General features: G+C 41.3%; 1 protein-coding gene across 3 annotated transcripts in view; it reads right to left on the bottom strand.

The window, feature by feature from the left end:
- The window catches only part of ANKIB1 (ankyrin repeat and IBR domain containing 1), a 46,301-nt gene that overhangs the window by 12,241 nt on the left and 10,177 nt on the right, over positions 1 to 23,883 (bottom strand). For all 3 annotated transcript variants that reach the window (XM_060248503.1, XM_060248502.1, XM_060248501.1), the window contains exons 5-13: positions 22,030 to 22,238; positions 19,174 to 19,262; positions 17,495 to 17,639; positions 16,681 to 16,847; positions 11,697 to 11,785; positions 10,236 to 10,366; positions 7,804 to 7,938; positions 2,429 to 2,515; positions 2,275 to 2,341 (exon numbers count right to left, since the gene is read on the bottom strand). In XM_060248503.1, the coding sequence (XP_060104486.1) occupies positions 2,275 to 2,341; positions 2,429 to 2,515; positions 7,804 to 7,938; positions 10,236 to 10,366; positions 11,697 to 11,785; positions 16,681 to 16,847; positions 17,495 to 17,639; positions 19,174 to 19,262; positions 22,030 to 22,238 (1,119 nt within the window). The remainder of the gene's footprint in view (positions 1 to 2,274; positions 2,342 to 2,428; positions 2,516 to 7,803; positions 7,939 to 10,235; positions 10,367 to 11,696; positions 11,786 to 16,680; positions 16,848 to 17,494; positions 17,640 to 19,173; positions 19,263 to 22,029; positions 22,239 to 23,883) is intronic.

The following is a 23,883-nucleotide window of genomic DNA, read 5'->3' as shown; positions in this document are numbered from 1 at the left end:
ATCTGAATTTGTTCTCCTTCCAACAAAGACAGCAACAAAGCATGCTTTTCTTGATGCTTTACTGTGGAAGAGACTGACTTTTTTTTTTTAAAAATGAATAGTATCATAAACAGATGTCAATTTATAATTGGACTAATGTACATAAACCTTGATTTCTTCAGTGAGCTGACATCATCTTTCTAATTTTGAGCAGAGCACCTGAGTGCCCATCAAAACTTTCACACAATGGGGTCATGTACAGATGGTAAAGCGGTCTGTGAACTTGAGGAAACATCATGGTGGCACAAAAACCTGAGTAGTTATAAAAACTGGGTATTTTTAAATAGACCCAAAACTGTTTGCACTTGCAAAACATCACAATGCAAACAAAAACATGCTGACTGAGATCTTGCAAGTTCATAATCTGCATTGCAACAAGCATTTTTTTAAAAAGCATCAGCTGAGAGAAGAGGGAGAAATTGGTGGCAAGGAGGGCTGGGGAAGGAGCAAGACAGCAGTGGAGTAAAAGAAAAGAAGACAGGAGTGGTAGGAGATGACAGCAAAAGAGGCAAGAGTGAAATGATTGGGGCAGAAGAGGAGTAAAATGGAAAAGGCAGAATGGGAGGAGGAGGAAATGGTGATAGCAAAAATAGAAGAGGGAGAGGAGTCAGCAGCACAAAGTGGGTGCCAGTAGGAAGATGGATTTTCCCTCCCCTGAAAGTTCCTCATGGGCCCTTTGCTTGTGTTTAATATTCCTAGTTCTTTTAAAAACTTGACAGTGAAAGATCAATCACATAAGGGGTATGTACATACACATTTTACATACAAAAAAATCAGGATAATGATAAAGCATCCAACAGTGTGTAAAAAAGGACGATCACATGCATTTGAATGTAATGAAGGGAGTTGTAAGCAGATAACATTTGCAGTCTACCTCAACAGGAACAGGTAAGTTTTGATTTTCAGTGGTGTACTCCTTGGGTCATTTTTCAAGATGCTGCGATTAAACTAAAAACAGCATGCTATGCAGTACTGGTATAGCTGTTATTCAGTAAGGACAGGGAAACGTCCAAATCCTCTAGGCAATGTTGTTCCCCTGAAGTTCATCCTTGTGATGGTACTTTCAGAGGATTCCACATTAGATTTAGAAGGCACAAGGAGAGTAGCTGGCCCAAAATTAGACTCTACTGGATTAGCATGCTACCTATGTGCTTGGTAAAAGCTCAGTGGATGGTGCTCAGGTTCTATGGAGCTACAGCAATTCTTGCACCACAAAGTGGATAATGGTGGTAGAACATGATATCATATGGTTTAGCACCTGCATTAATAACAGACTGAGTGATGGAAAAGTCCTGAAACTAGAAGAGAATTGGACTGGTCATATATTTTACTGGGGGAACTCCTGATGGGCCACTGCCTTAAGCCTCTCATCTCCCCTCCCTCACAGTAGGGCTGGTGTGGAGTATGGATGCCATTATGCCTGTGTTCCTCCTTGCACAGGCCACGAAGGAGGAGCAAGGATACAGTGGTGACCAGCCCTAGCCTATGCCAGTGGCACCCACAGCCCTCCTCATCATCTGCACTGCACCCAAGCCAGCAAAAAGAAGATAGGCACAGTTGCACCTAGGTCCCTGCTCTACTAGCAGCCCCCTTTTATCTCCCTGGTGGCCCCACCATGCCCAGGCCAATGCCCAAGCATGGACACAATGGTACCTCACTTTGCTGTGCTGACCAGGGCATAGTGTGTCCAGCAGGAGTCTGGGAACAGTGGTGCTTGCTGGCCCAGGTGCAGTGCAATTGTCATCTGGCTTCAGCCTGCACAAAGAAGCACGAGCATAACAGCACTTACCTTCTCCCTGAACTGGCTCAGGCATGGTGCAACTGGTGAGGAGCAGCACTGGCCTTTTCCAGGACCATTTTGGTCCTCCTGAACTAAAATTTCTTGGGCCTATGGAGTACAATCTCAAGGAAAGATGAGGGAAAGGAAGGAGCAATTTGACATCAGCTTATCTATAATGTCAGAGGGGAATTTATAACATGGCAGATTTTTACTGCTTCAGTGTATTTGGACAAAATATCACTGTCTCTTAGATAACAGATAATACAAAGTTGAAGACATATTTGTAATATAATGCTGTATTAATCTGAGTTAAGCAAAGTGAGTCAAACCAGGCTATCAAAATATTCAGTCTTTTATTTACAAAAGCAGATGCTAGAAATAGTTGCTTTGTGAAAAGCTCTGAAATATTATACTGAGCACCAGGAATATATCACAGAAAATATTGAAACTCCTACTTCCACTGAGAGCTCTACTCAGCTGCTCCATCTTTTCTTTGGCTGTTTTTAGAAGGCGTTGTTCTAACTAAAAACAACAGGAAAAACAAAGACTATGAGAATTTCTGAACTAATAAAACTGTAAAAGAAATTTATATAACTACAGTAATTGTACCTGATAGCTGAGCTCATGGTTTTTAAACCTTGTGTAATAGTGCATAAATCTATCAAGTTCTTGAAATCTTTTGTGTTTCTTTTCAGCCTGGAAAGAATTATAAGAAACCATTAACAACTTGCTGAGTTTATTTATGTTAACTGCACATTTGCTTTATTTATGAGTTGTAAACTGAAATTAAGCAAATGTGCAGTTAACCAATTTAATTGCCAGTAGAGCTTTTTTTGAAAAGAATAGGATGACAAACACTTTACAGAGAACCCAGCCAGCCCAAAATATAGCTTCCACAGTTCAGAAATCAGAGATAGATGTTTGATGGTACTTTTATAGCGACTTTAAATCAGAGGAACCCACAAGAACACTGTTCGGTTGTATTTTGATCTGTGATGAGAAACTAGAACAACCAATACAGCCACTATCACAGAAGGACCAGAACAATGTAACTATCTAAATTCAAAAAGGTGGCTTAGAACAACACTTCCATCTCCTATTTTCAGATGTATTTTCTAGTCCTTTGGTGGGCAACAGTCCATTCACAAAGTCCTCTTCTGTTACTTCTTCCCTTGCATCTCCCTCTCCTTGTTGTTAATTGTAATACTGCCCATAGGCTTTTGTGGATCTCAGGCCTTCCATGAATGATTCTGCAAGTTATGGTTCCCAGAATGACAGCCCACTCATGTAATGGGCCCTCCTGCCTTACCAGAAACCCACTGCCTTCAAGAATCATTATTAAGCTGCGCCTTTCCAGAGGCTGAGCACATTTCAGAGAGCTCTGAGAGAGAGCAGATAAGAAGTGCTATAAGAGTGATGTTTGACTTTCTAAACAGCTGGGGGAGTTGCTGAGAATTTCTGAGGTTGTGTGACTGTGTGATTGCTGAAAATTCTGAGTTTGTGGTTGCTGGGGAACTGCTGTTTGTTTGGTTTGAGTGGGCTGAAGGTGATTGTTGCTGAATGATTAGGAGTGGCTGTGTTCCTGGGGTAGACTGAGGCCCCACCCTCTTTGCATTATTAAGCTGCACCTTGCCAGAGGCGCAAGCCTTTGGCATGAGCTGAAGGGCGAGAAATAAAGGGCTCTTGGCCTGGGGGCTGTGTAAGGACCAGAAACCCAGATCCCTATTTTCCTTGTGTTCCCAATAAGGTAAGTAGACCCTCCATAAGAAGAGCCACATAAACAAACAGGATTTAAAAGGGAACTGTATATTTTAAAAAAGCTATCATGAAGGTAGAATGCCAGCAGGGGGGTGGGGGCTTTCCAGTGTTTTGCACTGAGTGTCACACCTATGACTATCTGCCCACAGGACAGAAGTCTTGGGTGTGTGCTCGATGCAAGGAGCTCCTGGTACTCAGGGAACAAGTTTGTACCCTTAAGGCCGAGGTGACTAACCTGGAGAAGCAGAGACATTCAGTTAGGCACTCGGAGGTGACTCAAGGGAACGTATTAGATGAGCCCCACTCTGAACGTGGCAGCCCCGTTGCTGCCAGGAAGCATGAGGGTCGAGAGGGAACAGGGCAACATGCTGAGGATAAGGGGAATGCGCCCTCAGAAGGGACCTCTTCTTCAGTTGGTGAGCGGGTATCCTTTCGCACCAAGGAACTATCCCTGGGCAGGGAGAGAGGGGGGTGGTCTTGGTAGTTGGTGATTAGATCCTTAGGCAAGTAGACATCTGGGTGGCAAAACCGCGTACTGACTGTATGGTGACTTGCCTGTCTGGTGCAAAGGTAGCGGACATTACGCATGTTGTAGATAGGCTGATAGTGTTGGGGAGGAGCCAGTGGTCGTGGTGAATGTTGGCACCAACATTGTGGGGAAATGCAGTAATGAGGTCCTGGAGGGAAAATGTAGGCTGTTAGGCAGGAGACTTAAGGCCAGGACCTCCAAGGTAGCCTTCTTAGAAGTGCTACCTGTTCCACATGCAGGGCTGGAGAGACAGGCACAAATCAGAAGTCTCAATGTGCGGATGAGATGATGGTGCAGGGAGGAAGGGTTTAAGTTTGTTAGGCACTGGGGTGCTTTCTTGAACAAGCGGGAGCTGTACCAAAGAGATGGTCTCCACTTGTCCCCAGATGGAACCAAGCTGCTGGCGCTTAAAATCAAAAAGGTGGCAGAGCAGCTTTTAAACTAAATCTTGGGGGAAAGCCGACAGGAGATGAAATGTCTCTGGTTCGGGAGGACTCATCTCAAAGAGATGAAGCATTAGCTGTTATTTTTCTACCGGGTAATGGATCAGAGTTGTCCACTGAGATGGTGACAAACAGTATGGAGTGTCTGCCAAAGTCTCGAGGCAGCAGGAGGAAGGTTGCGGGCCTAACTTGCCTGGGAAATTATAGATGTTTGTAGAAGTGTTCGAAGTAAAATTGGTAAGTTGGAATGTTTAGTGTTGGGGGAAAACGTAGACATTGTGGGAATTTCAGAAACTTGGTGGAATGAGGAGACTCAGTGGTGATTCCTGGATATAAGTTATATTGGAAGGATAAGGAGGGAAAGGTTGGAGGTGGGGTGTCTCTGTATGTCAGAGAGGGTAAACAGTCCAGTAAGACTGAGATCAAAGAATTAGATTCCCTTCTAGAAATGCTTTGGGTCGAAATAGAGGGCCCAAAAGGAAATTTAATTATGGGAGTTTGTTATCGCCCACCAAATCAAAAGATAGAGGATGATTATAATATGATGGAAGGATTAAAGATAGCAGCTAAATGTAAAAACTGTGTCGTAATAGGTGATTTTAACTACCCGCAGATTGATTGGGTCAATATGTGTTTAGGCTGAGAGAAAGAGATTGAGTTTTTAGAAGCTCTCAATGACTGTGCTACAAAGCAGATGGTCACAGAACCTACCAGGGGTGGGGCAATCCTGGATTTGGTCCTAAGTAATGCCCAAGACTTGGTGAGAGATGTAAAAGTGATCACACCGTTTGGGAGCAGTGATCATAACATTACTGATTTCACCATTTGTATAACTAGGGAGTTGCCCCAAAAGACCAGCACAACCACGTTTAACTTTAAAAAGGGTAAATTCTCTGAGATGAGGAGGCATGTGAAGAGGAAACTGAAAGGAAAGGTAAATACAGTCCAAACCCTTGGGGAAGCTTGGAGGCTATTTAAAACTACAGTCCTAGAAGCTCAAATAAAATATATACCACAAGTTAGGAAAGGCACAAACAGGTATAAGAAAAGGCCTGCATGGTTAACAAACAAAGTAATGGAAGCTGTAAAAGGTAAGAAGGACTCCTTCAAGCGGTGTAAAGCTAGTCCATGTGAGATTAATAAAAGGGAACACAGACTGTGGCAAATCAAATGCAAGACTGTGATCAGGCAGGCAAAAAGGGACTCTGAGGAGCATATTGCAAAAAACATAAAGACCAACAATAAAAATTTCTTCAAATATATTAGAAGCAGGAACCAGCCAGGGAGGCAGTGGGGCCCTTGGATGACCAAGGGGTAAAAGGATTACTGAAGGAGGATAGGGAAATGGCTGAGATGCTGAATGCATTTTTTGCCTCCGTCTTCACTGTGGAAGATGAGAAGTGTTTGCCCGCTCCAGAACCACTAATTTTGGAAGTAGTGTTGAAAGACCTGAGTCAAATTGGGTGACAAGAGAGGAGGTCCTACAACTGATTGATTAATTAAAGACGAATAAGTCACCAGGTCCGGATGGCATACATCCAAGAGGTCTGAAAAAACTCAAAGTTGAACTTGTGGATCTCCTGACAAAAATATGTAATCTTTCATTGAAATCTGCCTCCGTTCCTGAGGACTGGAAAGTAGCAAATGTCATCCCCATCTTTAAAAAGGGTTCCAAAGGAGATCCAGGAAATTACAGGCCAGTCAGTCTGACGTAAATAGCGGGAAAGTTGGTAAAAACCATTATCAAGGACAGAATGAGTAGGCACACTGATGAACACAAGTTATTGAGGAAGACTCAGCATGGGTTCTGTAAGGGAAGATCTTGTCTCACTAACCTGTTACAGTTCGTTGAGGGGGTGAATAAACATGTGGACAAAGGGGACCCAATAGATGTTGTTTACCTTGACTTCCAGAAAGCTTTTGATTCCTCATCAAAGGTTCCTTAGTAAGCTCGAGAGTCAAGGAGTAAAAGGACAGGTCCTCTTGTGGATCAAAAACTGGCTAATTAATGGGAAGCAGAGAGTGAGTATAAATGGGCAGCCTTCGCAGTGGAGGACGGTAAGCAATGGGTACTGGGTTAACTTGTTCATTAATGATCTGGAGTTGGGAGTAAGCAGTGAAGTGGCCAAGTTTGCAGATGTCACTAAATTGTTCAGGGTGGTGAGAACCAGAGGATTGTGAGACACTCCAAAGGGATCTGTTGAGGCTGGGTGAGTGGGCGTCAACGTGGCAGATGAGAGTCAATGTGGCCAAGTGCAAAGTAATGCACATTGGGGCCAAGAATCCCAGCTACAAATATAAGTTGATGGGTTGTGAACTGGCAGAGACTGACCAAGAGAGAGATCTTAGGGTCATGGTAGATAACTCACTGAAAATGTCAAGACAGTGTGTGGTTGCAATAAAAAAGGCCAACGCCATGCTGGGAATTATTAGGAAGGGAATTGAAAACAAATCAGCCAGTATCATAATGCCCCTGTATAAATAGATGGTGTGGTCTCATTTGGAATACTGTGTACAATTCTGGTCACCGCACCTCAAAAAGGATATAGCATTGGAAAAAGTGCAGAAAAGGGCAACTAGAATTATTAAAGGTTTGGAACACTATGAAGATAGGTTAAAACGCTTGGGGCTCTTTAGCTTGAAGAAATGTCGACTGCGGGGTGACATGATAGAGGTTTACAAGATTATGCATGGGATGGAGAAAATAGAGAAAGAAGTACTTTTCTCCCTTTCTCACAATACAAGAACTCATGGGCATTCAATGAAATTGCTGAGCAGTCAGGTTAAAACAGATAAAAGGAAGTACTTCTTCACCCAAAGGGTGATTAACATGTGGAATTCACTGCCACAGGAGGTGGCGGCGGCTACAAGCATAGCCAGCTTTAAGAGGGGATTGGATAAAAATATGGAGCAGAGGTCCATCAGTGGCTATATATGTGTGTGTGTTGTGTGCATATGAACAGGCAACAAGAAACTGGGTCCAAAAACCTAAAATGGGAGTCAAATGTTCAATGGAACAGAGAAACACCTCTCCTCTCTGAGGGAAGAACACGTCAGTGGCTACCAGGGGGAACAGTCACTCATTCCAGAACTTTCAGGCCCTGTCCCTTGGCTTTGGATATCCTCATAATTTGTGAGTCCCAATTCTGCAGTACGAGGCTTAAAGTCCAGGCCAGGAAGGAAGATAACCAGCCAGGAAGGAAGATAACCAGAAATACCTTCATATAGCTCCTCAGTAGCATTCAGCTTCTTACCTCTGCTGTCATTTCCTTGGACTGTTCCTCTACATGTTGAATGACTTCATAGCGAGTGCATCTATAATAACCTCCAGTGGAAGAACTATGTTTCTTCCATTCTTCCAAGCAAATCCAACAGAAATCATATTTACACTTGGAAAGATAAAAGACAGATTCTTAATCTAGTTCAGATTTTTTTTCACTGGTTCTAGAGCATTAACATAGGAGAAATACAGCTAAAGATGAGCACGAACTGGTTCACGGGCCAAAATTTTACACAACTTTGGCCTGGTTCGGACCCCCCAAACTGATATTCAGGGAAGGCACTGATATTCAGGGAATGGCTTCCAGCCATTTAACCCTTCCCATGTGATCCCTCCCTTTCTGTGGCCGGGAGAAAGGGATATCCGAACTGGCTGGTTCTATTTGGGCATTGTTTGCTTGGTTCCAGATTTGCTTGGGGAACCACCCTGAACCCCGAGTAGAATTTTTGGGTTCATTCCCATCCCTAAATACAGCATACTGTCTTCACAATCTTACCTCAATCCATAACCTGCTAGTATCAGTTGTGAGTTGTTTTAACATCTGTACTAAACTATGGTTTGAAATTTAGTTTCAAAAGAAAATTTAACAACCATAGAATGAGTTGAATAGCACACTTCTAAATCCATACACATAAATATGCCCTGTTGAAACAGTTCATCCACCCAATTCATTTAGAAAAGTTCTATGAATTAGTAGCTATGTGGTGACCTCAAATAAGCAAAACATTTTCTAATGTCTTATCTAAGAAACATCCTATGTTCAGGAAGACAGACTAGCCTATGTATATCAGACTGCACTGCTAATAAATACAGAGGGAATACTTTGGTTGTTATATATTAAAGCACAGGCAAAATGCAAGTAAAGAAGTGGATTCTCACACCGAGTGGTAATTAAATCAGCTAATCATAGTGATGTACATGGTGAGTACCATTAAACCTTTATTTTGAAATTCACAAAGTAAACTTTTAAAATATCTATGCATCTACTTCTGAACCAAGCCCAAGGATGAAGATTAAAACATTTCCACAGTGGGGCCATGTACAGAAAGGTCAGATGGGGAAATCCTCGGGTTTGCAGAAAACACTTATATTAAAAAAAAAAATTAAGGATGGGATTAAATAAAAGTAATATTTAAATGCCAAATTCTCACAAGATTACTTCTCAAGAGCTTGGCAGTCATTCAGGATTGCTTAGATAACTGCACACAATATCACAACTGTTGACTTTTGACTGTGGAAATAATGAAAAATGATTGTTGCTAGGGGCTGGCATGAACCAAGAAAAACCACCAGAATTCAAGCACAAACTGGGCCGGTTCATGGTTCGTTTAAAACACATTAGTTTGCTCACATCATTCCTAAACCCAAAAATGAACTGCTTTTTTTCTGTGGGGGTCTGGGTGGTTCATTTTTGAGGTTTGTTCTCCAGAAAGCCTGGTACAGATTCAATCAATTCCTAGGCAGTGCTAGGGGTGGACTTCTGGACAGCCCTAGAAACATCCAAAGCAGTTGTCCACGGCTTGATTAGAAGCTCTAGGAGCCAAACACAGAGTCCCCATTCTGTTCTATGAGAGCAGATAATATACCAGTATAACACCACACCCTGACTCAGCTGCTTTCGCTATGCAGCACAAGGAGAGAAGAGTTAATTATTTGAAGAGAGCAAAAGAATTGCTTGAAGCATAGCTGATTTAGGGGAGGCTGATTTAGGTTGTGGAACAGTTATTCCCCCACACAGCCTGGACTCCTTTTCCCTCCACACACAGTTGGGAAGGTGCTCCTTGTGGTGGTTCCAGGAACTGAACCTGAAGCTAGACTTAAGAGGCTGCTTAAGACTCGCTATAAAGTCTGGCATTGAGAACACACAAAGGCACTGTTCTACCATCTCCCAAACAAAACAAAACAAATGAACCACAAACCAGTGGGAAAATGGAAAATTTTGTGTAAGTTTGTGGTTCATGCAATTAAACAAGCCACAAACCAACAAGAACCACCATTTTCTTGGTCCATGCCCATTCCTAATTGTTGCAGTTTTGATCCTTCAGTTAGGAGAGAGGAATGGGCAGACACGAACAAGGAAGGAAGGATCAGGAGGCAAGAAGCAAAGCCACTGTCAAGGGAGGGAGGAAATACAAACTAAGCAAACAACGCAGAAACACAGAAAGGGCAGAAGCTGCAAGAGTGAGTGAAGGAAGGACTGGAGATGAGAGAGTGAATACATAGGAAGGTAGGAAGGAAATTAAAAGGGCAAGGGAAGAAACCATGGAGGATATGTGTTGGAGAGAAGGAGTAAAAGCAGTGTAAGAAGGTTTAGCCATGGAGGGAGGCGATTCTCCATTGATGAGTCCTTGCAGGGCTCCTATCTGTATTTTATAAAAGCTGTAGGATTTTCTCCATGGTTGTTACCTTTGCACATTGCATATGGTTGCAGCCTTCATTCTTTTGAATTGGAGATTTGCAATTGGCGCATGGTTTAGAATTGGTAAGTAACCATAAGCAGTTGGCAGCATCTTCATATGCTTCACTAACTCCCACAACTTTGAAGGAGAAAATAGAAAAGTTAAAAGCTTTGTGTAAAGCAGTTTTTTAAAAGCAGAAGTTACTACTACATTTCCTAATTTATTCTAAGAAGGCTTATTTTAAATTATGTTTTAACTCATATAATCACAGAATCACAGAGCTGGAAGGGATGCCCCAGGGTTATCTAGTCCAACCCCCTGCACAATGCAGAAAATTCACAAGTACCTCCCCCTAAATTCACAGGATCAGCATTGCTGTCAGATGGCCATCTAGTATCTTTTTAAAAACCTCCACGGAAGGAGAGCCCACCACCTCCCGAGGAAGCCTGTTCCACTGAGGAACTCATTTTGTGCCCCTTTTACAGATGACAATGTAAAATTTTTCATAAACTAGAACCATGTGACAAATACTACAAAAATCTACAACAAAACAAATAGAAGGATCTGGATGATGAGAGTCCACAGTTAATTTCATTTGCCTCAATATTTTTTCTCATTAGAATTTGCCATACAAAATAGCTCTATACAACTCTAAATGATTCCACCAAATTAAAAGCTGTTGCTCATGTTTAGCTCCTGAAAACTTCAATTAAAATAGTATTCTATGTAAATTAACAGAGCATTTAACACATAGATAGCAACGCGTAACTGAATTTTGAATCTCCCATGATTTTTGGAAATATCTTGTTTCTCAAATTAACTAAAACAATTTGTCAGCAACCTACAAACACTTAACACTGAATGCAGTGGGATGTACTTCTGAGGAGACATTTTTAGAATTGCTCCCATGGTTACCCTATTCATTCCTTTGCAACCATTAGAAGTTGCCTCTTCATTCTAACCAAAACAATTTAGGCCACGTTACCTACAGGATATTCACTATGCTTCACAAGTGAGTAACGGTGCAATTCTAAACAAAATTGCAGCCTTCTAAATCCACAGAATTCAAGGGCTCAGAAGGATGTGGCTTGGCATATGATCACAATATAAAACAACACAATTTTATGAGAGGTCTATGGCACCCCATTCAGAGTGCAGCTTAACTGAAAACAGACATCCACAACCACAGTCTGTAGGGAACTTGGACCACCCAGCCAATATCAATTCAAACTACCTGCCTTTTACCTGTACATTATTAATGCTACTTTATCTATTTAGACAGTTTTGAGAAACTACACACATCTTTCTCCAGCTTGCCCACATTCTCTTAGGAGGCCAAGTTCTCTATTCTGGGAAATACGCCTCAGGCATTCCTGCATACTCAATACGCAGTAATCCTATCATAGAGTATCATACAATAGCAATTGTACAAACTAAAACCAATAAAGACCACACTAGCTGTTCTTACGCTCTTCAGGTTTCATTTCTGTTATCTTCTGCAGCCAATTCTTCCATGTTTCACAGTCACAAGGTTCATGTGCATCACCAAGACATTCCCTGAAAAAGTAACCCCAGTTAATACATCTATTATGAGGCTCTGAAAAGGGTGAAAATTCAATTCCTTCCATTCCACCTCAGACTATACATTTTAATTAATTGAGGGTTTAAGAAATGATATTTATTTTACCTGTATGCCTGAATATGCTTCTAAAGTGCTACAGGGAATACCAAAAGACATGGGTGGGATATATAATTTGTAAAATAATAATAATCAGGGCTTTCTTTCCTGAAGGAACGTGGTGGAACAGAGTTCCAGAACTTCTTCATAGAAACAAAATTCTCCAAAAATGTTTAAAAGTTCATGGGGCACCCATGTGTTTCTCCTTCATTTCCCTCTTGAGAGTTCCAGCACCTCTTTTTCCATAAAAAAGCCCTGATTAAAAACAACAATATGGAGACTATCCCAACTCATAAATGACAGAAGCATCTCAGGCACAACTACTCAAGGGAATTTCAACTTGTGTACTTTGAAGTTTCCTCCATGTTTTAAAACACTGAATGCAGCTAGGCCTATACTTTAACTTGGCAATCAGCTGAATACTGATTACATAAATTAGTTTCAGAGGGTAACCGTGTTGGTTTGCAGTACATCAGCTGAATTTAACCCCGGTAGCACCTTAGAGACCAACAAGATTTTTGGATTATGAGCTTTTGAGAGTTAAAGCTCCTATCTGCTGAACAGTTTTAACTTTCAAATCTCCTGCTCCTAAAATTTTGTACGTTTAAATGGTGCTACTAGACTCAGATCTAGCTATTCTTAGCTAAAAGGTTCTCAGTCATGTTGACTAAATATATGTCTGACGCACATAAGAATGCAGACCAGCTACAATGAGCCAAGGTTCTCAAGTCTTATCCATTGTAGCTAAACTTCCTGCTTCATAGATTGCTGCAATATCCATTTTGCAGGCACCCCTCCTCCAGTCTTGGCAATTGAGACCAGCTTTTTTATCAGAAGACCCAAAGCAATCTACAGTACAGAGCGAGGAGAGAAAGGAGAGGATCAGGCATCATTCTACATAATCTCATCACGCTCAGTGGAAACAACATGCGTCTCAGAGAGAAGGAAGCATCTCAGTTTACTAAGCTCCTAAACCATTAATCAAGACCACACAGTAATTAATCAAAAACCTACAGTAATTAATCAAGGTATGTTTAGACACAAAGGATCCTTTGGCATCAACCTTCTGCCAAGTTAGTCTCCAAAAACTAAAGCTTACACTCATTCTCAACTAAACTAGTTTCAGAGGGTAGCTGTGTTGGTCTGCAGTAAAGCAGCTGGATTCAACCCTGGTAACAATTTAGAGACCAACAAGATTTTTGGCTTATGAGCTTTTGAGAGTTAAAGCTCCTATCTGCTGACCAGTTTTAACTCTCAAAAGCTCCTGCTCCTAAAATCTTGTTAGTTTATACGGTGCTACTAGACTCTAGCTATTCTCAGCTAAAAGGCTCTCAATCATGCTGACTAAATAGATGCCAGATTTTCCTCTAAATATCTCAGTTCCATAACACAACAAACATTGCCTCTCAGACATCTAAGACCTCCATGAGCTAGGACTTCTCCTTCTGAAATGTGCACAGTATCTAAGAATTGTTTCCTTTTCACCTCTGGCCAATCACAGAACATCTGTTAGCTCATCTATCGCCCTCCTCTTTCTCCAAGCCCAAGAAAAAAATGATCTTTCAAATGAAAAGTTCTATAACTGAGGCTAGAATCTACTTCAAAGGATGTAACTCTGCTGGTCTCACCCCTAGCTATTGAAGCTTCCTGGATTCTGGAACATAGTATATGCCTATATTCAGGGGTGTCAAACTAATTTGTTACGTGAGCTGGATTTGACACAAGTGGGACTTTGTGGGGCCAAGCCATGCATGTCATAAAATGTAATGCCAGATAGCAGAGATATAAACTTTATAAAGAACACAGACAAACACAAAGATTTTTAAAAACTTAAAATACGAACATGTTTGTGATGTGTTTAAAATGAAAAGGTGAGGGAATAGTAGGATTTTGCAATGCAATTTTTAAATAAAACATCAAGAAAAAGCACAAGGATCACAACAGAAACAAAAAATACAGAATGCTCTGAGTCTAGAAAAACATTAAATGGCTGGGCATTGCAAGCTTCTCACCCCACCCTATCCCCATCTACTCAGATTGACAATGGCTTTCCAGTGTAATATCCCCACTTGGCTGTGGGTCCCAGGTTAGAGTACTCACTAGTCACCAGTTCTCAGGTCCATTCAGCAGAGACAATCTGACTCAAAGCATCAACCCTTTATTTGCCAGGAGCTTCAACTGGCCATAAACACTGTAAACGTGAAATTGCTTGATCTCCACTCCACTCCACTGAAATACACTGCAGCACAGACAAAGTTGCAAGGAAAACACGGAATAGATTTTTCATTAAGGTCTCTGAGCCCAGATAGACCGGTCTATCTGGGTGCAGAGACCTTAATGGAAAATCCATTCTGCATTTTCTTTGCAGCTCTACAAGCCCAGAAGAGCTTCCAGCTGAAGCAGGAAAGACAAGGCAGTAGGAGCTGGGAACACTGTCAGCAGCCTCAGAGTTTCAAAGGGTGAGGAAAGGATGGGGAGGAAGAGGGAGAAAACTGCAGCGAGCCTGATTGAAGCCCTGGGCAGGCTGGGTGTGGCCTGCAGACCGGGAGTTTGACAGCCCTGTGTAACTGCTATATCACACCAGCTGTCAACTTTCAAGACAGGCAATAGAATACAATATATCAAAGGACTCTACTGTTCACACTATTATCACATTCAAAAGCCCCACGTCGTAGGCGCTTTATACAGATACAGAAAACACCTGTTCCTACTTTTAATAGCTATAGTAAATTCCACTCAATAAAACACTCCTTTGATGGATGAGACTAAGCAATTGTAGGTAATCAATCAGAAAATATGAGATCTCTACTCTCTTTTTGTTTTTAACTGAATAATAGACCTTTATCAGGATTCAAAATAATTTTGCTTAGAGAAACTTGCAGGTTCTTCACATGCTTTTTACTTTTGCTTTGCTTTTGGTATGTTGGATGTGTGGCATATATATATATATATATATATATATATATATATATATATATATATATATATATATATTTAGAAGCAATCTAATTCCTGGAACAGAAGATATTTCGTAACCAGATGGTGCCTGGGTGTAGATGTGTCAATACGATTTCCAGATTGGTCACGACTCACTTTTTACGGGAAATACAACAGAATAGCCTTAGACATCTGCCACACATCCAACATACCAAAAGCAAAACAACTAAAATTAACACTATTTCAGAAATATAACTTCACATAAGAACCTATGGTATTAAATAGGAATGAAAGATGCTTTCTCTGGATCAAATGCTAGTGTTTTTTGTAGGAATTTCATATAACATAAAACAACAGCTCACAAAAAAAAAAGTCAGAACCACACAGAAAAATGTAAAAGGAAATTATAACATGTTATTACATTGGGGAGAGGAGCATAGACTTCTTGCTCGTCTTTGGATTTGTGTCAATATGAAAATCGATTTTTCATGTGTGTCCTCAAAGTTTACAACTATGCAGCATTGGATTCCATGCACCAATTGTAAGACTTTCCGACCTTTTCCATCAGCCCACTGATTCCCTCAGAATTTTGCTGGGGGGTTTCTAGGAACAACATGGGAGGCTGGATGTTTATAGCTGGATGGGGAACTGGCAAAAATCACCCTTCCCTTCTCCACCAGTAGAAGTGCTATTTCACTGGCGTAACTGCAGTTATGCCTGCGGAATGGCACCTTTGGATCCAATCTAGATACTGTAAGAAAAATGCACAGAAAGATTATTTCCAGTATGGCATGGAATGACATCAGAAATACCCATTCATGAATTGTCACTAGCAAATTGCCTTGCTTCTTCCCCACCATTACTCCATATTCCCTATTTCCTGAATCCAGGTCTGCCTCCTTTTGGGGGGAAATTATAGCAATTGAGAACAAAATGGCGGGGGGGGGGGTTGTAGCTCAGTGGCTTGGCATGCAGAGGGTCCCAGGTTCAAACCCAGCATCTCTAGTTACAAGGATCAGGTAGGAGGTGATGTGAAAGACCTGGAGAGCTGCTGCCAGTTTGAGTAGACAATACTGACTTTGATGGTCCAAGGGTCTGATTCAGTATAAGGCAACTTCGTGTGTTCATGTTAAACATGTTAAATTTGCGTGTTCTGCTCCAAAACCTATTGTCACATTGCAATAAAGCCAATATGATGTAGTAGTTAAGAGCTGCAGACTCTAATCTGGGAACCGGGTTTGATTCCCCACTCGTCCACATGAAGCCAGCTGGATGACCTTGGGTCAGTCACAGTTCTTTCAGAGGTCTCTCAGTCCCACCTACCTCACAGGGTATCTATTGCAGGGAGAGGAAGGGAAGGTGATCACAAATCATGTTGAGACTCCGTCAGGTAGCGAAAAGCAGGGTATAAAAACCAACTCTTCTTCTTATAAAAAAATGTGTAAATTTTTTAGAAAATTCTGTATACAGTACAATTATTTGTTGTACATTTATGAACCCATACGATAATGAACCCTAAAAAATCCTGAAACAAATAGGAGCAATCAACCCATTATTACTCTTCAGCATTTGTTTGTTTGTTTTGTAGTCTATGTCTCAAGCAATGCGACATTGACCAAAGTCAAGTGTTTGAACAGCAGACAAAATATGAATAAAGATATTAAAATTTTAAAATAGGATTTCATACTATAAGGATTTATTTATAAATCAAACATTTAATTCAGTCCACTAAAGTTAATAATGTTAACACTTTTACCAGTGTGTGTAGAATATTAGCTATGAGATACTTCAAAGACCAGCATTTTTTAAAAGGTAAGTAGAAATAAGGCACACTTACCAGCAGAAGAGATGCCCTTTTCCACAATCCACTGCAGGGGCTCTTAGCAAGGGGAAACTAAGTGCTTCTGAACCTGTAGTATTTGACCCCTGTCTTGTTAGTCTGACTGCTCTTTCACAGCCTGGTGTAGGACACCACTTAATAGAAGGATTATTCTCAACAAAGGCCTTGCAGGGGGAAAAGGAAACTGGATGTTAGATACCATTTTGAATAAGACCCCTGTTGTCATCATGAAGTTTGAAGATGTAAATGTTGGTGGTATATAATCACATGGGGACCTAAAACTGGTATCTAGTTATTTCACATCAACTATATTTATTTATTTGCTCTTTAGTAATGTGTAAAACTCAGACGCAGGACTATATGAAACTAAATCTTACATAAAATATTTGGAACATGTCTTGAGTAATAGAGTGGGAAACTTAGATGCTTCTGGCTTTTTACTGACATGTGGGAAAGTTCACTCGAAGGAGGCACTGGTTCCTATTTCACCTACGATGAGCCCCAAAGCACCTTGGTGAAACTAATAAAACAACAGCCCGGTAACACTTAACTGAGGTTAAGTTCATGGTAATAAAATACAGTATTTAAATGATGGCAAAAAAATAATACGACATGTCTTCCAGCATAGCAGCAGCTATAGCTGTCATTCATGCAACAATTGTCAGGAAAAGTGGATTACAAATTAATTCAATTCAGATTTAATATTTCTTAAAATATTTTTATATATCAGTCCTTCTAAAAGGGCCTTTACAAGAGTTTGAATAATCAGTGCATGGATGCTTTAGCCAATTGCTGACAATCTGATGTTTACCTTAATGTCAAATTGTAGGTAGCGTTTATCCATCTCCTTAGAAACCACACTTTCTATGATCTCCACTGGAACAAGCTGGAAGCAATCATAAGCCGGGCAAAAAATATTGTGGGCTTCACCCTCTTGAATTTTCATATTCAAAAACCTGTTAAGTGTGCAGCAGTAGTAGAAAAGGAAATATTAACTCCATAGAAGTGTGGAGGAAAAAAAATCACAGATTAATATATTAACTCCACAGGTAAGCAGCTTGGAGAAAGTATAGCTACCATACAAAGCACCACAAGATTTTAGCGCAGAGAGAGTTCACAAGGATAATGCTCTCAGCATGCATCCCCAGAGGACATTTCACCAAATGTGAAATCAGCAAGTTACCAAGCATGTGGATATAGGTCATAAAAAAATTTCTATGAACAATCTTTAAACTGTCCAAAGAATAAATAGACAATAATCTTTTACAAGTTTGTTTAAGAGTCAAAAAGCACCTTGTTACCCTTGCATAGTGAGATTCACTGATGGAAAGATGTGGCAGGGATTACATTTTGCACTGCAGGGTGAGCTGGCAGAATAATTCTACAGTAGAGACTGTAAAATGGAAGTTGAAACTGTGCCCATGCTAAAGCAGGCTGTTTCTGCAGAAAAAGGAATGGTTGTGGAAGCAGTTCATTGTAGAACTCCTGTGTTTCTCCTTGACAGAAATTCTGCTTATCTGGATGGCACAATAGTGCCAGCATGGGCAAATCGAGAAACTGGACAATGGTTAGTGGCTATATAATGTTGTTGTTGTTCATTTGCATAGTTGAGTCCGACTCTGCTATCCCATGGACAAAGTCACTCCAGGCCCTCCTGTCTTCCACCATCCTCTGAAGTCTGCTCAAATTTGTATTTGTTACATCAGTAATGCTGTCCAGCCATCTCATCTTTTGCCGTCCCCTTCTTTTGACTTCTGTCTTTCCCAGCATCAAGATCTTCTCCAGTGAGTGCTCCCTTCGCATTTGGTATCTCAAGTATTTGAGCTTCAGCTTCAGCATCTAACCTTCCAGGGAACAGTCTGGGTTGATTTCCCTTAGGACTGACTGATTTGATCTTCTTGCAGTCCAAGGGACTCAAGATTCTTCTCCAGTACCACATCTTAAAAGCATCTATTCTTCTCCACTCGGCCTTCGTTATGGTCCAATATATATAATAGTAAAAGCAATACTGCTGTTTTCTCCTCAGACTTTTCTCTGTTTTATGACAGCTTCTATAAGATGCAGTAGGCTCTTGACTACTATTAATTACTGTACTGTATTCTTTGGTCTCCTGGCCTACTGTATCTCCTATATTCTCTGCTTGCCTCTATGAACAGCTAATATGTTATAAACCATAGTTTAATTTAGCCCCTTTACTAGTTTATAAACAGGAGCTTAGTATAGACATTTTGTGTTTTCATTTTGGGACTTTCTGTAAGAACAAGCAAGCAGAGTGCCGTCCTAAGCAGAATTACATCCTTCCAGCTCCGATGAAATCAATGGGCTAAGGAGGGTGTAATACTGCTTAGGATGGCATTTGTTTGAGTGGAAATCCAACTGCCTTCCTAATGGAATCCTCAGACTCTCCAGGAACAAGCCAACAAATCAAGCTAAATCAGTAGTAAATTTTTGTTTCATTTTGTTTAAAAGCCTTTAAAAATGTATACTTACGCCTCCCAGCATGCTCTACAAAATTCATGTCCACAAGGCATATCCACTGGGTCTTCAAATACAGAAATATTGCACATACAGATTTCACACTGTGGATGAAGAGAGCAGGTAAAAAAATTAATCACTGCTTGCTCTGTAAGGAATTCCTGAGGTACAATTAATTCTCCCTTGACCAGAGGCTTCCAGTTTCTCCCATCCTTTTGAAATCTTGTGTTATTTTGTTCTTCATTATTTCTGACAGATTCCAAAAGATTTTTCCACAAGTACACATTTTCTCTTATATACTGAGAATCAAATGGCTGTTCTTATCATATTAAGTAAGATAAAAGGAACAGGTCTACAGAAACAGACAGTAAGAGAACAGGAACAGGTCTAGAGAAACCTACAGAAACAATTAGAGAAATGCATTATACTAGTCTGCATTGCAGTGCTTTTGAAGAACAGAAACTGAACTTGTGGGTGTGTGAGCGCATGCACACCTGGAAACCATGGCAACTTCTGGTGACTGACCTCTACTGAGGGCCTGTAGGATATTCAGAGAGGTGGCTGAAAAAGCCCTTCCCTTGTCCTCCCAACTGCTGATATTTCAAGAAGGTTTCCCATCCAACTACTTGCCAGAATTGACCCTGCTTAGCTTCCAAGATCTGATGAGATCAGGTTTTGCCTGGGCTATCCAGGTCAGAGCAGAAACTGAACTCTTATGAAAATGCAAAGCTTAGAAAAATGTTTCTAATAAACCTTTCCATTGTCCAGTTATTTCATTGCATCTTGTAGCTGGCTAGTTATCAGAACAAACAATAGCCAGAAATCATTTAACTACCATGAATTTGGCAGAATGGAGTCCATGTCTGTGGAGGTAAGAAACCGCAAGTGTACAGATGAACCATTCTTTTATACACAGGCTAAGTCTATATGAAGGTATTATTCAATACTTCTGATTTGTTTCAGCTACGCTACTGCTGAGGTAATGGTGTTTATGAATACTAATACAGAACACTAAGCGAAACACTAAACAAAACATGATGAAATTATTGGGATCTGTTATTTTTATTTTATCTGTCCTGTGGTGCAGAGTGGTAAGCTGCGGTATTGCAGTCCAAGCTCTGATCATGACCTGAGATCGATCCCAGCAGAAGCTGGGTTCAGGTAACCGACTCAAGGTTGACTCAGCCTTCCATCCTTCTGAGGTCGGTAAGATGAGTGCCCAGCTTGCTGGGGGAAAAGTGTAGATGACTGGGGAAGGCAATGGCAAACCACCCCATAAAAAGCCTGCCGTGAAAACATCGTGATGTGACGTCACCCCAGTCGGAAACGACCGATGCTTGCACAGGGGACTACCTTTACCTTTTTTATTTTTATTACTGATTTAATATCAGCAAAATAAGGATTTCACGCCAAAAGCAAAGCAAAATCATGAGGAGACAATTACAAACTCTGTATTTTCAGATAAATACTTTTGTCTCTGGACACAAACCCAATGATGTTCCAGCTGCAACTTACCAAACAGAAACTATGCTTTTAAAGGGCTTTACTGGAAATGAAAATATTTTTTCACATTTGAATGTTACTCTGATTTTATGGACTGCTGAAACATATCCCACATTGCAAAGTTCCTTGTAATTTATCAGAACTTTAGTGGTTGACCTCTAAAATGTAAATAAAGGGGCTGTTGTTTCCCAAGCATGGGGAAATGACAGTGAAGATGATATAAGTGTGATTAAGGAAACATACAGCAGAAGTAAAAATCTACAGTTCTCTAAAAGTCTATAAATACTCTGCATAATTTTGGTACCTATTTATTTATTTCTTTATTGTATTTCTATTTTACAATATATATGGTCTGCCATTCTCACTGAGACATACATGCAAGGGTGTATGGGCAGGTATTGATCTTGCCGAGGGGTGGCCAAACTTGCTTAATATAAGAGCCACATAAAATAAATGTCAGATGTTTGAGAGCCGCAAGGAAGGAAGATGGGGAAGGAGGAGGGAGGGAGAGGTAGAAAGAAAGCAACTTTAAATCCATTCTGCAAGCTGCCAGCTGGCTTGGCTTAGAGAACTGACTTAAAAAGAGAAATGCCTTCTCCAAGTTGGCTGATGAGATGGTGGGGCTTCGAGAGCCACACAAGGTGTGTGAAAGAGCCACGAATGGCTCCCAAGCCACAATTTAACCACCTCTGATCTTGCCTATTTGCAGAATGTCACCTACAGAAGGCCCTACTCAGATGAGTGAAGCTGTCATGGCAGAGCATAGGGGGAGAAGCAGTCCTACAGATAGGAGGGGGTCCATTCTTCCCATATTCAGAAGAATATTCTGGGAAGGGCTATAAAATCCCTTCTTGATAAAGGACCATCTTCTCAGGCTTCCTGGCTAGTATCAAGCAAGTCAGGAAACTAATCTTAATCAACATACTGGCAAAATAATGTCAAATGGGCAAACAACACATTGAGAAACTGCAGCCTGGAAGCTGCATTTTATAATTAGCAAAAAAGCATGGAACCTCCCACCACATAGAGGAAAGCCATGTTGCTGCACAGTGGGCAGAATGACCTTCTGACTATTTTAAGAGCATGAATTGGCAGGAAAAAAAATTCTTCTATTGTAGTAAAATGCTGAAGTAATAAAAACAAGTGAGGTAAGTACATCAAGCATAATCACTTCCTAATTTCTTTGATTATTTTCATAAATACTTTTATGGCAGTTATACACTAAGCGGGTACAGGAAAACCATATGGCAAAAATCAGAAAGACAAAAACATTTTTTAAGATATGTTTTGCAACCCTGAAACGTAACATAAAGGCACTTATGTGGTCTTTTATCATAGGCAGAAAGTTATCACAAGGATTAAACGTACCACAGTTGTCTCAATGTCTCCTGGTGACAGGCTGATTTCGTCTGGTGAGGTGATAGAAGAGCGAGTCGTCCGAGGAGTTCTTGGTGAAGGAAGTGTGTCCCAAGCATTATATCCACTTGGAGGTGGAGTTGGCATTTGAACACCTGAACGTTGGCAGCAATTTTCTGGATTCGACATCCATGCTTCAAGTAACTTCTCCCTATCCCAGTCTTAAACAAAATTAGAAGACAAATGGTTAAAAGATATAGATACTGGAAGGGAGACCAAGCTTAGCAATATACAGTTACTATCGATGGATACAAGCTGGTTCAGACTCTAAAGTCTGGGCTGAACTTTGCCCAGTTCGAGGTTTGTGAGCCGCGGCTCAGGAATCACTTGCTTAGCATAGACCTATCTGAACTTTTTGCTGCAGCTCGGAAGCACTCTGAGAAGAAATCCCATTCAGCAATTTTTGTGCAAAAAAGCTAGTGGGGGTGGTCTTCTGCAACCCTGGAAACACCAATACAGATCTTTCCAAACTTGATAGGCAATGCTGCTTGCCAATCAGAGACATCCGTCTTCATTCTTTACAATAGGAGGGGTGTGTACATAAGTGATGGAGCTGTGCACATTGTCTTTGTTTGCATTGGGTCTTTGGGAGTTCGGATGCCCTGGCATTCGTGAAAAAGTGTTGCTGGTGGGCCTGGGGTCAGGGTTTGCTAGATCTCCTGCCTATGAAACATACTGCCGCACAAGATTTCTCATCAACATTAGTCCACCAGGGGGCCTGGGAAACTGCCTTCCCTGGGCTTCCATGCTGCAATTCCTTTTCCCCTCTTTGTTCCTGTTTGACAGAGTTTTTATACGTGTAGGAAGGTGCCCCTGTAGGAGTAGGTAGTAGAGTGCAACTCCAGAACACTGTGGTAAAGAAAAACAAAAAAACAAAGTGTGCTACTGCTTCTCACCCCCCCCCCACTTTTCCTTGGGTTTTCTTTGCCTGGATCGCTTCAGAGTGACTGCTTTGGGTTCTCTCACTCTTCTCCATCTCAAATCCCCTCCCCTTTCCCCTGGGTTTTCTGCCTGAATTGTTCTGCAGTCATTGTCTTTGATTTTGTCTCTTTCCTTGTTCTCTAAAAGTAAGTCATTTCCAACTCTGGGGTGACGTCGCATCATGTTTTCATGGCAGACTTTTTTACAGGGCGGTTTGCCATTGCCTTCCCCAAGTCATCTACACTTTCCCCCCAGCAAGCTGGGTACTCATTTTACCGATCTCTAACACCCATCTAATACTTTTGGGGGTTCTGCTGCCTGCACTGCTCCAGAGTTGCTGCCTGAGGTTCCCTTTCCGCTCTTCTCCAATACACTCCCTTTTCTTCTGGGTTTTCTGCCTGAATCATCCCACAGTCATCTACCTTGGGGCTCCCTCCTTCCTCTGCATCTCTAACACCCACCTCACCAGTTTCTGGGGTTCTGCTGCCTGTGGTTCTCTTTCTGCTCTTCTCCAATACACTCCATTTTCCCCTGGGTTTGCTCCCTCAATTGTTCCACAATCATTGCATTGGGGCTGCCTCCTTTCTCTGTATCTCTATCATCCACCCTACCACTTTCTGAGGTACTACTGGCTGCACTGTTCCATAGTCACTGCCTGGGGATTCCTTTCTGCTCTCCTCCAAATCCTTTCCGCTCTCCTCTGCTTTCTTCTGCGTTTCCTACCTGAATGGTTCCAGAGTCATTGTCTTTGGGTTCCCTCCTTCCTCAGCATCTCTATCCCCCGACTCCATCCCACCACTCTCTGGGGTTCTGTTGTCTGCACTGTTCCATAGCCGCTGCCTAGGGGTTCCTTTTTGCCCCTTTGTTCTACTAAGGGACGAGCCC

The sequence above is a fragment of the Heteronotia binoei genome, chromosome 10 (assembly GCF_032191835.1).
Source record: "Heteronotia binoei isolate CCM8104 ecotype False Entrance Well chromosome 10, APGP_CSIRO_Hbin_v1, whole genome shotgun sequence".
Classification (NCBI taxonomy): Eukaryota; Metazoa; Chordata; class Lepidosauria; order Squamata; family Gekkonidae; genus Heteronotia; species Heteronotia binoei.
This window is presented reverse-complemented; position numbering and strand designations above follow the sequence as displayed.